A 16,731-nucleotide genomic window follows, 5' to 3' on the forward strand; every position below is an offset into this window, starting at 1 on the left:
TATATAAATAAAATTGAATTGAATTGAATTGAATTGAATAGACTAATCGCCACTGAATGCTGCGAGGAACGCTGCCAACTGTTAACTGATATGTCTCCACCAACTATCCAAATATAATGATGATGATGAACGTTACATGTTAACTTTGTAGTTTTGCGTTCTGACTCTCTCAGTGACGTCATCGACTGGAGCTGCTCAACGTTCTGCTGGTGAAAAAACGTCACTTTGAAACTTTTACAGGTGAAGCATTTTTTTTACAAAGTTTTGAAGTTATTATAGTGACAGAAAGAGGCCACGAGATGGCGCCATTTTTCACGTAGTTGATACCGTCTGTGGCTGTTTGGTTTCTGTTCACACCCCTCCACGAGTGTTTTGCATAAAGTATTCCTCAGGCTCATGATTTCCGTTTCCTCTCTGGCTGAATTATATTATATTAAATTAAATTAAGGAAACTAGAGCGAGTCTTTCATCAGTAATTAGTTATTTTAAACACTTTACTACCTAAAGTGCATTTTTGGTGCTTTACATGTTTGCTGAACTGCTTCATGGGCGAAAAACCTTCTCATTCGTTAGACGCTGACTCTGTTCTTCAAATAAAATCTATACTTCCTGGATTGCCAAGTTTGAAAATAAAAGCATTCAACAGAGTGTCAAAATGTGTTGTGTAAGTGTAGAAACACTGAACAAAAATATAAATGCAACACTTTTGCTCCCATTTTTCATGAGCTGAACTCAAAGATATGAAACATTTTCTACATGCACAAAACACCCATTACTCTCAAATCTGTCTAAATCTCTGTCAGTGAGCTCTTCTCCTTTGCATCCCACCTCACAAGTGTGGCATATTAAGGTGCTGATTAGACAGCATGACTATTGCACAGGTGTGCCTTAGACTGCCCACAATAAATGGGCCTACAGGAGGATGAGCCCATATGGCTTTTTCAGGCTGCACTTGGCCAGGCCACATGGGCAAAGGGCCAGCCATCAGGCTCTCTCTGCAGCTGCAGTCACAACTGACAACATACAAAAAGGACGACGACCTGATGAATTTTCTTTAAAAATATCATTTTTAAAAATGGCTGCCAATATTTATTTCAGACAGGTTGACAATAATTACAGTTTACAGCATTCGAAAATCATGTTCAGCACTCAGCTGTTTTAGGGAATACACCAAATACCATGTGTTATTATAATGTGGTCAACGTATTTTCACTTTGTCACAAAGTTCATCTGCTTTTCATGTTGGTGCATTTCCACATCTCATTGTTCAAGCAGCAGGTTTATCTCGAAAACATGCATTTTCGCCCCAAGGCTGATAAGGCGTTAGAATATTCAACAGTTGCTTTGGTTTCAGACGTCAGTGATTGTGGCTAAATGCACATTTTTTCCTCATTTTCTCAAAAACAGATTCACTAACTGTCAATTTGTTTTCCGTTTTACTATTAAAAAATATGACAATACCATTTGCTTCCATTGGGCTGGAGAGGCATCTGGGTGACAGTGATCACAACTTTGTACAGTTTGTTAAAAATCTACTCTACTATGTAACAGTATCTGTGTGAGGTGACCTGCACCCCTAGTGTCTGCTCAGTAGCTGAACATCTGTTGCGCAGAACTGCTTTGCTGCTGAGGGGTGGCTGGCTGGCTCTGGCTGGGCCGGCCTGGATCTGGGCCCTGGCTCTGGGCCTCCTGACTCTCCCCCTGTGCACCCTCCACCACTGGAGTGACCTGGCTGCCCTCAGCTGCAGGTACAGGCCTCCACGCCAGAGTCGGGGCCTCTAGCTGGTGGCCCATGGGGTTGACCAGAGTGGCGAGGTTGATGAAATGGGCGACGGACTGGGGTGTCCCGCTTCCAGCAGGACCTACAGTCTCTGGGATGAGTTCTGCAGACCGGTTGTGCAGCATAGCGGAGCCACTGACTGTGTCAAAGGTGACCGTGAGGATGGAGTTGTCCAGTGTGAGGGGCCGGTCGCTGGCTGTCAGGTGGCCCACGGCGACAGGCTGCAGGCTGGTAAACTGGGCAGGGGCGTGGCTGGTGATGGGCGTGACTGTGATGTTGGTCAGTCCCACTGAACTGTTGGGGGAGGAGGCTGATGGAGCACTGGGGTCGGTCAGAACCACCACCTGAAACGGCAACAATGGAATCAATTGCAACTCGATGATGAAAGCAGCTCATCTGCTGCTAAAGCACAACACTGTTGTTATAATCTAAGTTTGTGAGGAACAGCAGCTGGCTGAGGTCGTGAGTCAAGCTCAGCCAGCGATCCTGGCAGACCAGCTGACTGAACTGAATTTTATTGCATTCACATAGCACCAAATGACAACAACGGTCACTTCAAGGTGATTTATATTGTACAGACTTTACAATAATGCAGAGAAAACCCCAACAATTAGACACCACCCAGTGATCAAGCACTTGGTGACAGCGGGAAGGAAAAACTCCCTTTTAACAGGAAGAAATGTGTTGTTGCTGCTGCTGCCGCTCTCCCGGCCTCTTGGCTTTCCATACTGCACATGTTAGGAAAGTTCCAGAACAGAGGCCAAATATAAGTTACTGCAGCTGGAATAACAGTCTTATATTGACTCAAGTGGCCCGGACAGAAATAATGTAGTAAACACATCTGAAAAATGGAAAATAAATAAATAAAATTAGAAACTACGTCTTATTTCACATTTTTAAATCAAACTATTTAAGCATCATGCCACTTTGTATAGTTATATTATTAAAATTGTTAAAGGTCTAATGTGTTTGAGCACATCTGTAATCACAAAGCCTTAGCTGTCAATTGTGGCTTCAAGCGTTGCACTGCATTTGTGTAATTTCATAACACTGTCTTAACAGTAGGAAAACAATTGTATATTATAAATGTAATCATTTTGTGGTTTGACTGTGTGTATTTTACACCTGCTTTACTCAACAGATCCACATTTTATCCTACGATTCCCAATGAAGTCATAACTACTAGGTCAACAATTACCAAAGTCGGCAATTTATTAGGTTATGTAACATTATAGCCCATTCAAAAAAAACTTTATTAGACAACTGCCACATTTTTAGACAAATGCCACAGTTATTAAATGATGACTTCATATCAAATAATCAACAAAACAAGTGCAAATCCAGATTTATTCTGCCTTTCATCGGCAATGTCGAGCCAGCCGCTGTGGGTGACTTAAGGGCTCTTCAGGGAGAAAAACTTCAGTCTGTGTTTTCCTTTTTAATCAGGCCGCCTGCCTTTATCCACTTATCGTGGTGTTCGGGGGGAAAGAAATTGGACACGTTATTGTAGCAACAAAGCAGAATCTTCTGGGGGAAATGTGCACACGTACCTGCTGGATGCTCTGTACAGCAGAGCTCGTCTCAGTCTCATCACCGACAATGACGGCGTTGAATTCTGACATGGCTTCGTGCCTTGGTTCAGCAAAATCAACGTATTCATCGGACTCGGAGAGCTCCGGCTCAGCTGAGCTTCTCTGCTTCTTCTTGGGGTGTCGGGAAGGTCGACCGGGCCGCTCCTGAGACATCCCGTCTTTTTCCATGGTCAGAGAGGGCTGCAGAAGGAAGTGAAACATCTTTAGTGTACAGAAAAATGCAGATTTTAAGGCAGCTGACACCACAGACATACTTAGACAATATGGTTTCTTCTTGTTTGTCAGTGTTTCCAAGGCTACGCCTCCCTAAAACCACCTCGTTTGTCAATAAGGTCAAAGGTCAAGGTCAAATTTATTTATATAGCACATTTCAAACAACCGATGCTGCACAAAGTGCTTAACAATATAAAAATGGCATTAAAAAGCAACAATGTAATACAATACTAACAATATAAAACAATAATAGGACAATAAAAGAATTAAAACAATAACTAAAACTATTTAAAATAAGAGCAGAATGCCTGGGTCATAGTGTGTTAAAAGCCAGGGCATAAAAATGTGTCTTTAGTAGTGATTTAAATTGCTCAAGTGTTTGTGCAGATCTAATATTTAGGGGGAGACTATTCCAAAGTCTGGGACCTGTCACAGAGAAGGACCTATCACCACGAGATTGGAGGCAAGTCCGTGGGATGGACAGCATCTATTCTGAGCTAGACCTCATGGTTTTTCCTGGAGCATAAACAGAGAGGAGCTCAGACAGGTAAGAAGGCGCTCGGGCGTTAAGCGACTTAAAAGTAAAAGTTTAAATTGGATCCTGTAGGAGACAGGAAGTGTAAAGAAGCTAAAACTGGGGTTATACGCTCTCTCCGTTTGGTACCAGTTAGCAGGCGAGCAGCTGCATTTTGGACCATCTGAAGACGATGGGTGGCCTGGTCGAGACCAAATACAATGAATTGGATTTGGTCTGTGGTGTCAGAAATCCAGAATTTTATTCTAACCTGCACAATGCTGATAGATGACTCATTCATTGACAAATTTTCCTGAAGATCATCAAACTCGTCGATTCTCACAGACACCACCTGTAGGCATATAGGAGAAGGACAGCGTTTCAGGCCGAGTCTGCCTTTCGAGTGCTGTAATATGGGTCGTTTCCTCTCAGGTCTGACCCTACTCACCTCGGGATGTTTGCGTCGCAGGTGTCGGTTCATAGAAGCGCGAGTGGACACCTTTGTCCCGCAGAGGTGACACGACTGGGCCTCTACCTTTTCGTGGGTCAGGTGGACGTGCTTCTGCAGCATGTACTCGGTCAGATATTTCTTATCGCATGTGGGACATGTCCACGTCTTACCCACTGCAGCAGCAGAGAAGGAGAGGAGGTCAGCTCGACAGCATCAGCTAGTACGAAGCCCCAAATTAAACCCTATCATATTCGATGTTGTGTGTAATGCACTCCAAAGCATCTTTGCTTTGTGTTGTTGGATTTGTGTTCATACATATGAAAGATCACATGTGTGTTCTGACTTTGATAGGGATATATGTTGGTGTGTAGAACAGCAGAACTGGTAATTATGTGAACGTGTTTCAGGTCAATTTATGGAGCAAAAGTAATGTAACGAGTAGTGTAACAAATTATTTACTCCATTATAATTTTGCTCAATAATGTATCAATCTCAGTTGCTAAATCTCCAAGTCCTTCCCTGTCTTATTAAACTTTTGTTTAAGAAAGAAAACACATTTTCCTAAAAATTGTTTGTAACTTTGCTTCATAGGTGTAGCTACTATTCTGACTGGCTGCATCACCACCTGGTACGGCAGCTGTAATGCTCTGGACCACAAAGCTCTGCAGAGGGTGGTGAGGACAGCACAGCGCATCACCAGGACTGAACTGGCAGCCATGCAGGATCTCTACAGACAGCGCTGCATGAGGAAGATGCAGCGGCTCCTCTCCGATCCCAGCCACAGACTTTTCTCACTCCTGCCGTCCGGCAGGCGGTTCAGGAGCATCCAGACCCGCGCTAGCAGACGCAGAGACAGTTTCTACCCACAAGCCATCAGGCTTTCGAGCTGCTGACGTTCTGCACACACCATTACACACTCACTACAACTACAGGACTCTACACACTGTCACTTCAACAAATGCCTTAAATGCTCGTTGCACAAGTTTTGCACAACATGCAAATACCAACTTGTCTTAACTATTAAATATTTAGAGAATTTTTTTCTCTCTTTTTCTCTTTTATTATCATCATCATCATCATCATCATCATCATCAGTATTATTATTATTACTGCTATTTTCTGTTATTTTCTTCTTAATATAACTGCACACTTTCTACATGTTCATGTAAAGCTGAGGAGCACGAGCCAAAGAACTTCATTATGGGTAAATGTGGCTACACTGTTTCTCCGTACATGACAATAAAACTTGAAACTACTGTTTAGTTAGCACCATGTAGCTAACATTACGCTAGTATTTGTTTCAGTCCAAAAATAGCAGGATGAAATGACAAGGATACAACATGCTTCTTAAATCATAAGGTCCTGGCAGCAGCTGCATGTCACGGGCTTTTTGGCAAGTTTACTTTTGGACCAAACTGCTTAGCTGTAACCACACGATTTTAGCCTTTATGCTAACTTAAGTCAACCTTCTTATTTTTGGGATCAAACAAAAGTTCCTCTTTCCTCTATTTATCAACAACTAATAAGAGCTAACTTACATTTTCATACTACAACAGTTAACATTAACAGCTAAAATTATTTTTGGTAAAATCACTTTAAATTTTGACTAAAAGAAGATATTACATTACTACATATTGCATTACATTTGAAGATTATAAGTAATAAGCTGCTTTCTGTGTGACTTTATCAGCCTCTCACTTCGTTATGAAGGGTCCAGTCCTGTTTACAATGTTCTGATTTAAATGTAGCAGGAAAGTAGATTCAGGTGAAAGAGTTTCATGTTCAGCTTGTAATAACCGAGTAATGCACAGCAGTCTGGTTTTATGACGCCACAGTGACATGAAATACCTGTGTGGATGAGCTTGTGAGTCTCTAGTGTGGTCCTCTCACTGAAAGTCTTTCCACACAACTCGCACATAAAGTCCTTTATACCTGCAAGCACGGTGACACAAAACAAGCACTGAGGGACAATGACGTGATTCTCTGTTAGGTGTGCTTGGTTTTTAGTGCTTTTTTTGCAGTATACATCCTTCATGTCTGTGACACACAAACACTTTTTCTTACTGCAATAGAGACAAGTGAGAACAATCAAGACAACTAGGGTAAAGACAGTGTGTTGGGGCTACACAGACAATGCTTATGCTATATATATGTGTGTGTCTGTGTGTGTTAGACTAAGGTAATGCATTAAAATGAGCTCTATGTGCACACACACACATTCTCACTTACCTGTGTGTCTCTTGTAGTGTTTCAGCATGTTGACCTTTTGGGCGAACTTGCGCTTACACTCCTTACACTCGTACTCTTTGATGCCCTTGTGGAGCTTCATGTGGTGCCTCAGAGCATGTTTGGTCTTCATACCTGGGCAGGCAAACGTTGACACAATCTCAGAATAATTCAACCATAACCAGTTCAAGTCTACTTGTTCAGTTTACACGGTGGGAAAAGAGCAATGAGGCGTGCGATGACCTTTCCCGCACTCGGCGCACAGGTACTCTCGGTTGTCGTCGTGCACCCTGAGATGCTCCTTCAGCATGTCCTTTCTTGCAAATGATTTGCCGCATTTATCACAGCCGTGGCTCTTCACCCCTGGATGAGTGAACAAACATCTTTTTTTATTGTGACGTTACCTTTGCACAAACTCACCCTGTGAGAGTATGAGCCAGCGTAGCAAGTACATTTACTGACGTGCTGCCCTTGATTACAACTTTCAGCTGCTTTGCTGAACAGAGGAACGTTTTTATGCCATTATTTTATAAAAACGCACATTTTAGCATTAAAAATGTGACTTCAATTAAAATCTTGTGGGATTAGCGTTTGGATGAAACATTGCAGAAACATAAAAGATTTCGCTGATGACCAGTAGTGCTCATTTAAAAACCTTACACTGGGTGGTAGGCGAATAAATTTGTTAAGCACTGACCACAGAATAAACATTTCACCTGTGTGGATGATCTTGTGCCTTTCCAGATTTCCAATGCTATTGAATATTCGCCCACAAATCTCACATGGATGGATGTACCTTTAGGAAAGAGCGAAACATTTGAAAATGATTTCTGTACATTTTTCTGACTTCATAGTTATTTAGTACCTTTATTTTGGAAAATACACAGTTTGTGCTAAAAATGACATCATTTCCTTTTAGGTGCAAGTCAGCAATTTCAGCTCTCACATGCATGAATGATTAGTAACTAGCACTCAATGGCTGCTGCACGCAAATGTTACTATCTTTCCTCCCGTGAACATATTTAAAGGAATCAGATGTATTCTTCTCCTCACCAGATTTCAAAAGTACTTCTTTATACAATTATTGATTTCTCTGCTGGCCCACAAGACTGTGACTAGCATTTGTACTTGCTTGCTTCCTACAGTCTTACTTCTGCACCGAAGGGTCGGGCAGCTGCTCTCGGTGGATGACCAGGTGAGCGTTGTAAGTGGCTTTGAGTGCAAAGCGTCGGTTACAGATCCCGCAGCCGTAGGCTTTCTCCTTGTGCTGCTCCATGATGTGCTTCAGGTACTCTTTTCCTTTTGCAAATGACAGCTGGAGACAAGAAGCAGGACATGTGTTATTTGTGTGGGACACAGGGATACGTGGTGCTCCATGTGACTGCAGAGTTTCTCCGTGACAGTCAGAAGATTGCTTACTTGGCATTTCTTGCAGTTATATTTATGGTGCTCTGGGTCATCTTCATCTTCATCCTCGTCTGTTTCGTCACTGTCGTCCGCTGAGATGCCGATCTTCTTGATGAAGCCTTCCCTTTCCTGCTCGTCCATTAAGGCTATGTCCTGAAATAAAAGGATGTCATTCAACCTGATGAACGCCAGGTATCTGGAGAGCATCTGAGCATTTCTGTGTTTATCTTTTCTTATCTGAGTAGCAGTGCTTCTGATTTTTTTTTTAAATATGTCCCCTTCTCTATCATTTAGAGAAATGGTGAGATTCTGACTGAGGACATGTAAATGTATAGAATATTCTGTCAGGTGTCTATAATACTGAATCAGAGATGGACCACATTTTGATACCTGATCTGAGTCAAAGTGGCATCCCTCTAATTCATGTAAATCCTTGTGTGTGTGTGATTAAAGTGGAAACCAAGTACTCAAAGGCCCAAAGCCAAAAAAGTGTTCTGAATTTGTGCAGCTAGATGTGCAGCGGCGCTGTTAAACGAGTGGAACAGACTCTACATGCGTCATTGGTCCTGTGGAATAAGCAGTGGTGCAGCTTTCATCCTAGAAATTCATTTCATCCATAAATCCTGCATTTTTGTAATATACTGAAACACAAAGTCTTTGATCTTGTGATGAAACAGCAGCTTCTCTGTGAATGAACCCTTCAAAAGGTCTGATAATGTTGCAGGTTTCACCTTGAAGTGCACGTGAATGTGGTCTCGGAGGACGTCTACACGGAAGAACTTGCGGCCGCAGATCTCACAGGTGTACTTTTTATCGCCGTGAGTCAACAGATGCTTGTTCATGTTACTCCTGCAGGAGAACACCTGTGCGCACACACAGGAACACACTGCAGTGAAGCAGGTGAACGGTGAAGGGTTTGCACTTCGTGCCATGAGCCGACACGTGCAGACGGCTTACCTTGCTGCAAATGGGACAGGGTGACGGCTCCTTCCTGTACTTGGTCCCTTCTTCCCCATTGGCCTCCAGCTCCTCTCTCTTCATGTGCTTTGGTCCTGTGCGTATGGATTTTAGGTTTAGTTTAGCGAAGAGCGTCAGGGCCAACAGAAGAAATCCATCTAAACGGTGCAAAAATGCACCAGGCTGCTCAGCTCTGACTTGGTTATCTGTGTGTTTGTGTGGGAGATGTGAAAGTCGAATCCTTCTCAGTTTTATGAAATCGTTTACACAGTGAGATTCAATATGATTACCACTAACAATGCCAGAGTAATGCAATCATATGAACGGCTTCAAATAACTGTTTTATATCATTTGTTGCTGCCTGGCTAAACTCACAAAACAACAAATCACTTAATATTTGCTAAACAGTGATTAAATAGCTCTCATGGTATGGTTAAAAGTATTCTCTGAACTCAAACATTTGTAGAGCTCCTCCGCTCATTGCCTACCTAACCCCTACAGTAAAGCATGGCGGTGGCTGCATCAGGCTATGGGGGATGTTTCTCAGCAACAGATCAAACCAGCTGGAGTCGAACACACAGAGGTCTCTGAAAACAACCTGCAGAGATCTGACCAATAGTTTTGCTTACACAGCGCCAAGTCACAGTTGCCTCGAGACTCTTCCTATTTGCGAGGACCCAACAATAATACAGAGAAAACCCCAACAATCAAACGACCCCCTATGAGCAAGCAGGAAAAACTCCAGCAGAACACGGCTCAGGGGAGGGAGACGGGACAAAAGAGACACTGTGGAAGAGCCGGAGATTAAAAACGACTAATGATTAATGCCGAGTGTTGTGTAAGCACACACGGAGTGAAATGAGGTGAATGAAGCTTAGGCTTATTGTGCCATAGCTAAGGAATAGCCCAGGGTCACATGACTATAAGCTTTATCAAACGGGAAAGTTTTAAGCCTAATCTTTAGAGCAGAGAGGGTGTCTGGTGTCCAAACTGGGAGCTGGTTCCACAGAAGAGGGGCCTGAAAGCTGAAGGCTCTGCCTCCCATTCTACTTTTAAATAATCAACAGTGTGAGAGTAAAGTGCTCTACTGGGGCGATGTGATGTCTATAAGATAAGATGGGGCCTGATTATTTAAGAAGCTATGTTTGAGCAATATGGACACATGAACTTTGGAGTGGTTTGCAGAAAATCTCTCTGTTCTAAAAACCGTAAAGGTTCAAGCCTACAGAGTCTCCAGTTGCAGACTTGACTGCGAGACGTTTCCTGGAAATTCTGTTTGTCTTGCATAATCACGGTGACTGATAAGACCAGCGGCATGACTGCCTGGGAGGGAGTTTAACTATCCATACTCTGATTTATTTATTCCTGTAGTGCTTTTCATCAACCATAAAAAGCACGAGAAGCATTTTGCTCTCATCATTCTAGTACTGTGAAAAAAATAGCATTAATAATCAAAGGCTGCTCTGTGTTCTCATGCACTCACCCAAACCGTGCCTCCTGTGGTGCTCCTGCATCACGTCTTTGCGGTAGAACATCTTGTTGCAGATTTCACAGGAGTAGAGCTTCTCGCCGTGCTTCTTCTTGTGCTTGGAGAGGTTGCTGTTGGTGGAGAAGAACCGCGAGCAGATATCACACTGGAACGTCTTGTCGTCTGGAGTGAAGGAATGAAAAGAGGATGGTTAGAAATGTGATCAGAAACGAGGGGAAAAAAGAAAAGAGGCAAACCTACCTGTCCGGCAGTTGTGGAACTTTAAGGCATTTTCCAGGCGAAAAGATTTCTCACACGTGTTGCATTTGTACTTGTACTCTTGGTCAGGCTGTTGGGGGGTAAACACACGACGTCATTAACCGCTGGAGCGGCTGAAACCCTCGATCCGGCCGTTCGAAACGCACTTACCACGTTCTTGCTGTGCTTGTATGAGATGTGCTGCTTCAGGCTCTCCTTACGGCTGAACAACTTGTCACATTCATCGCACTTGAACAGCTTATCACCTGCGGCCCACACATGAAGGGACCTTTTAGTAAACATACTCACTCCTTCTGAATTGAACTCTATCTGGAGATGACGCCATCACAGCCACAACTGTACCATGAGATCGGATGTGTCTGTTGAGGTTGCTGCTGTTCTGGAAGACCTTGTTGCAGCGGGGGCAAGCGTAGACCTTCTTGTGCTCTCTCGCTCTGTGCCTCTTCAGGACAGGCCCGCTGTCTGGAGTGCTCAGTGGGCTGCTGTTCTCTGCCGCTCTTGTTCCCCCCTCTGACGCTACAGGCTCCGAGCTCACCAGTGGGGGCTTCACATCTGCACACATCAGGAACCCAACGTCAAAGTCGATGGAGCAACCGTAGATGAGCTCGTGTTCCACACTTGATCGTTTTACACCCTTATTGCAAAATTAATCATATTCATTTTTCACCTCAACATTCTACATGCGATGCTCTGTAATGACAAAGTGATGAAGTTTGTTTGAAATATAACATGTACATAAATATTCACAGCCTTTGCTCGATACCTTGGTAGCTTGGAAGCCCCTTTGGCAGCAATTACAGCCTCAAGTCTTTTTGAGTATGATGCTACAAGCTAGCACACCTATCTTTGGGGCAGTGTTTCCCACTCTTCTTTGCAGAATCTCTCAAGCTGCAGCAGTTTGGATTGGGAGTGTTGGTGCACAGCCATTTTCAGATCTTTCCAGAGACGTTCAACCAGGTTCAACTCTGGGGTGTGACTGGGCCATTGAGGGAAATTTCTAAAGCCACTCCTCTGTTATCTTGGCTGTGTGTTTAGGGTCATTGTCCTGTTAGAACAGAGGTGGAGGAACTGCAGGCGTCGAGGGCCGGTGTCCTGCAGGTTTTAGATGTGTCTTTGATCCAACACAGCTGATTTAAATGGCTAAACGACCTCTTCGACATGTCTTGAAGTTCTCCAGAGGCCTGGTAATGAACTAATGATCTGATTCAGGTGTGTTGACCTGCAGGTTTTAGATATCCCCACCCCTGTGTTGGAAGATGAACCTTCACCCTAGTCTGAGGTCCAGAGCGCTCTAGCAGGTTAACATCCACATCATGCCTCTGTGCATCGCTGCATTGACCTTTACCTCCACCCTGACTAGTCTCCCAGTTCCTGCTTCTGAACAACATCCCCACAGCGTGATGCTGCTGCCACCATGCTTCACTGTAGGGATGAGATCATCCATGTGATGAGCGGTGCTTGGTTTTCACTTGGCATTCAAGCCAAAGAGTGTAATCTTTGTTTCATCAGACCAGAGAACTTAGTTTCTCATGGTCTGAGCGTCCTTGGGGTGCTTTTTGGAAAACTATAGGTGGGCTGTCATGTGACTCTTACTGAGGAGCTTCTGTCTGGCTTCTCGAAAAAGTAGAAAAGTACTTGACACACGTGAGATCCCTCTTTTCCCCCGGTGGTGATTTGCATACAGCGCAGGTTTTGCCACTTTGGAAAAGTAATTGCATGAGGAGACAACATGTGTTTTTTCCATTAAGTAAACCAGAGACCTGAAACATTCCTGGCTCGACGTGTTTAGTGGGCACACATCTTTGTTCAGATGGAATGTGATTGGTTGGTGACTTTGTGAGCTGGATGGATACAAGGAGCCTCGTCTGAGTTGACACTGGGCGATTCACCTCAGCACTGCAGGATCTTCATGCATTAACTGTCTTTGTGTCTTTTCTGTGTTGTTCTGTGGTGCAGACGCGACTCTACGGCACTTGTTGCTTTGTTCTTGGTCAACATTACTTGTTATCTGCTGTATTTCCAAACAGCTGATGATGATCCGCTTCAAAGAACAAGCTCTTCACCTCCTGCTTTGCTACACATTTGAATTTGATCTGTCTTAACGTAGTGATTATATCCAGAAACTTTGAGCTGTGTTGTGCAGGAAACAGGCGCTGACCGAGGGAGCACTCGATCTACTTTTTGTGTTTTAACTGGTGCAGCATGCATTCTAAATATCATGCGATCATCTTCATTTAACCGCTGCAAGCCAGAATATGTTTCACCAAGTTTTTTTTTGCCCAAGCCTGACTCTCTCTTTCTTCTCACCTCTGTTTTTGCTTGCTGCAGCTGCAGCACTGGGCCTGCGTCCTTTAGCTCTCCTCCCTCGGCTGTGCCCTCTCTTGGGGCTGGGCTGCGCTGCAGGGGAGCTGCCCTCCTCCTCATCAGGACCAACCAGGCATTCCCCCTGGGGCAGGAGTTGCTCTGCTGGAAGCACCGTTACCGTCTTTACCTCGTTGAGGTGGCTCAGCATGTCGCCTGTGATCCACAGAAAAGGGGTAGATGAGTCAGCGTGTGCGATCATGACGCAGCGTTTTGTTCAGCTTAGAATCTTTTGAACGGGTGAACATGTGGCGTTCACTCATGCTGGACTCGCTGCCAAAACAAAAAGCTGCTGAAAAATTGATGCAGTTGAAAGAAAAAAAAGGAGTCTAATCACAAACTTAGCTAAAATATGGGAAAACATTTCAAAGACGTGTGAACTGGAGGTGGTGGGTGTTTTTAATGATCCTACCTGTGCTGCCGTCTTCTGCCGCTGGAAGCATGTGGGCTCCACTTTTCTCTGAGATCTCAGATTTAGCAGATGGAGCTGTCACATCTGATTGAAAAAGAGAAAAGCGAGAAGATGTAACTCTCACAGTTTCCATGGTACCCCAACACAGCATCTGTGCTGTAACCAAATCTACCTGGTGGAGGCAGCGGTGGCTGAAGTGGGGGTTTCAGCATGGGCTTCTCCATCTTCTTGGCGTAGAACGCTCCATACCAGACTCTCAGCTCTGTTCCTGGCAGCACATCCTGGGAAACACAACAGCGGCAGGAATGCACGTGGATCAACAAATCAGTCTGCTTACGGAGGTGAAGAAGCCGCGCAGGTTTCAGGTGGAGGAAGATACCTGGGAGGTGTTGAAGTACACTTCGTCATCCTGCTGGTAAGCCGTCAGATTCTGGTGCTTGTGGTCACTGGCAGGTCGCACCAGCATCATCCAGTTGCAGTCCTCCTCACTGCTGGAGTCAAAGCACACCACTACACCGTCCTTCTTGAAGATCTGCCCAACAACAGAGAGAGGATCAAGAAGGAAGTTAAAGTTAAAAACCACATGCACATGTACAGTTTAAAGCAGGGGGTTTAAGTGCACCTTAAGGGGGAACGCTCCTTCCTTCTCCAGGTGGGGAACCCTCTTTGCTTCAAAGGGCCCAAACCGAGTCCTCTTGACCAGCCGGTGCAGGACAAACACCCCCTCCTCTCCATTTCCCATCTCTCTGATCTCCAGGCTGTCTGGAAGAGACGACCTGATCCAAGGAAAGAGCAACATGGCATAAACTCATGATTACTGTCTGTTCAGTATGTAAGCTAAAAGCATGATAAAAGCTCAAGGCGACGACCCTCACTCTTTACTCTCAACTCTCCATCATCACCAATCACAACCCCCAACCTGCTACTGCAGACTCCTCCCAGAGGTTTCTTCCTGTTAAAACAGGGACTCTTACTGCCGCTGTTGCTAAGTGCTTGATCACAGAGGATGATCTGGTTATTGTAGGGTCTTTACAATAACAAGGCCAGCCTCCTGCCTGTCTGCCTTCTTGTGATCCCTTAGTTTCAGCATCACTTGATTCAGTATGCTGACTACTTTGCTAAAATGCTGAAAAATGGTGTGTCCTCCCCTTTTGAGCAATTTTGTGCAATATTATAGACAGAAGCCCCAATGATGCAAAATATCCGAGAAAGAGAGAGAGAGAAAACACAAACAAAAAAAGAAACTGCAGGCTGAGGCTCGAGGAAGGCAGCTGTAGAGTGATAAATCTATTATGTTTAAAGGGCCATTTTAAAAAGTTCCACATTTAGGATGAAGCTTCAAGTGGCAGAAACGCAACCACCCACAGTGGGATACTTGGACAATCTCTTTGCAAGGTCTAGAACAGCAATAAGGTGACACATGAATGGGGTTTGTAATTTCACAGGTCAGGATGACTGGACGTCAGCGCTAGCAGGGATCGATGTTTCTCCTTCTTTGGTTTTGCTCTGATTGAATCTTTAAAAAGAAACTTGAGTTCAAAGAATGGCCCAAACCCCCACCTGACACCTCCAGCTGTCACTCACCGAGCTCGGCTGAGGACGAAGGAGTCCTGGACAGTCACCACCGGCCCAAGATCAGGACACTCAGAGTCATGGTACTGGCCACAGTCCTCGCACCCTGTCAGATACACACATCACATCTGTCTTCATAGTGCTTTAACACACACACACACACAGGGGACAGTAAGGGCTGGAGTCATACTCACAGATGAACTCATCTGGTGTCTGTTCAGCCATTATGCCAACCTACAGAGAGGGAAAGTGTTTGCATGTTTACCAGAAAGCACGCAGAGAGCAGAGCAGCAGCCTGGTCGCACTCAGTTTTACTGCACATTTACACGAAGGAAGTACTTTAACGAGTGTTTCAGGATGTAACTGAACTTCTGAGCCTGCTCATCGTTTAATGTGGGACCCTTCAGGTGTACGTGAATGCATCAGCCCTACCGGCTGTACACTAGTGTCTTATGAAAACATTAACTGGTTTTTGGTCTACGCGAAACAGTTGACGCGTGTATTTGAACATATGCAGCCCGGGGAATAGACGGGATCCAGGATTTGAGTCGTTCCCAAACTCTAGCCGGGTTTTAACTCCGATCTGAGCGGCTCCTCTTTGCTAAAATGTAACAAAGAACAGTCGGCATGGCGGATGGACCGGAGACGCAAACCCCCAAACCGGAGTCAATGCTATTCAACGGCCGCCAGTGTGTGGTGGAGGCGTTTCGGGTAAACCCGGACCGAACCGGACGGATCAGCTGCACCTTTACTACCAAACTGCGTCTCCATTTGGTAGAAAGGCGGCGTGTATTGGTCGGGAAACACGTTACCTTTACTGCAAAACCCCTTCATTTACCAAATCCTGACTCCGGGTTCCAATCCGCTCCAGAAACGGCGCAGGACCGGAAACGAGCTGCCCCGACTGCATTATGGGAAATGTAGGCGCAACACAATGGCGCTAACCTAGGACCTACTGCCTCATACGTGTAACAGTTTTTAATCTTATAGAAACTACAGAAGTTAACAAAAATGTGCACAAAATACTAAAAGGCAGCATGTTAGCGTATGCTGCTGCTTATAACTACTTTATCAAACTTCCGACAACGTTTGCTGTCACAGCAACGTTTCGCTTTCTGTTTCAGTCCTAACAACACATTTTATGAAAATTATATTTCAGTGTCAAGAAGCTTTTTACAATGTTGTCTTTATACCAAAATGTCTTTCTATAAGCAAAGTGGTGAAACACGTGGAACAGTGCGAGCTTACTAAAGTGTACTAGTTAAATATTTGGAGTTTCTTTGACATTTTCTCTCTTTTGAATTTTTGATTAATATGGACTCTTTTTTTTGAGATTAAGTAAGCCCACTTATTATATTTGTTATAACTTCAGAGTTACTAAATTCTAATATGATAAACTATATAATGAAACTGTAACTTTGTCTCCTTATATGTTAGCACTCAGAGTGGGCATGTCTGAAGGACTGTACTAACAGCTGACAGATAGCCTGTGTGGCCTG

At 44.3% G+C, this 16,731-nt stretch overlaps 1 protein-coding gene across 1 annotated transcript; it reads right to left on the reverse strand.

Moving 5' to 3' along the window:
- Positions 1-1,063: 1,063 nt before the first annotated feature.
- On the reverse strand, positions 1,064-16,118 carry prdm15 (PR domain containing 15). The gene is made up of 23 exons (XM_084941442.1): positions 15,427-16,118; positions 15,245-15,338; positions 14,283-14,436; positions 14,040-14,192; positions 13,833-13,941; positions 13,661-13,744; positions 13,195-13,404; positions 11,230-11,439; positions 11,038-11,132; positions 10,870-10,957; positions 10,624-10,791; positions 9,141-9,235; positions 8,915-9,046; positions 8,196-8,336; positions 7,928-8,091; positions 7,493-7,572; positions 7,020-7,139; positions 6,780-6,911; positions 6,399-6,482; positions 4,548-4,723; positions 4,371-4,451; positions 3,331-3,552; positions 1,064-2,124 (listed from the first exon to the last, which is right to left on the reverse strand). Exons 1-23 carry the CDS (start codon positions 15,455-15,457, stop codon positions 1,588-1,590), a joined length of 3,360 nt encoding a protein of 1,119 aa, XP_084797568.1. The 5' UTR covers positions 15,458-16,118; the 3' UTR covers positions 1,064-1,587.
- Between the last annotated feature and the right edge of the window lie 613 nt (positions 16,119-16,731).

This window comes from Perissodus microlepis, chromosome 10 (assembly GCF_051167445.1).
Source record: "Perissodus microlepis isolate ML-2025 ecotype Zambia chromosome 10, ASM5116744v1, whole genome shotgun sequence".
NCBI classification, from domain to species: Eukaryota; Metazoa; Chordata; class Actinopteri; order Cichliformes; family Cichlidae; genus Perissodus; species Perissodus microlepis.

What these genes read in the sequence shown, in the direction of transcription:
- prdm15 (XM_084941442.1), bottom strand. Translation starts at nt 15,457, where the DNA reads ATGGCTGAACAGACACCAGATGAGTTCATCT. An exon ending in ACATTCACGTGCACTTCAAG is followed by an intron (nt 8,337 to 8,914) that starts GTGAAACCTGCA and finishes CTTTTATTTCAG; the next exon opens with GACATAGCCTTAATGGACGA. An exon ending in CATCTATCAGCATTGTGCAG is followed by an intron (nt 3,553 to 4,370) that starts GTTAGAATAAAA and finishes TTCCTTCTGCAG; the next exon opens with CCCTCTCTGACCATGGAAAA.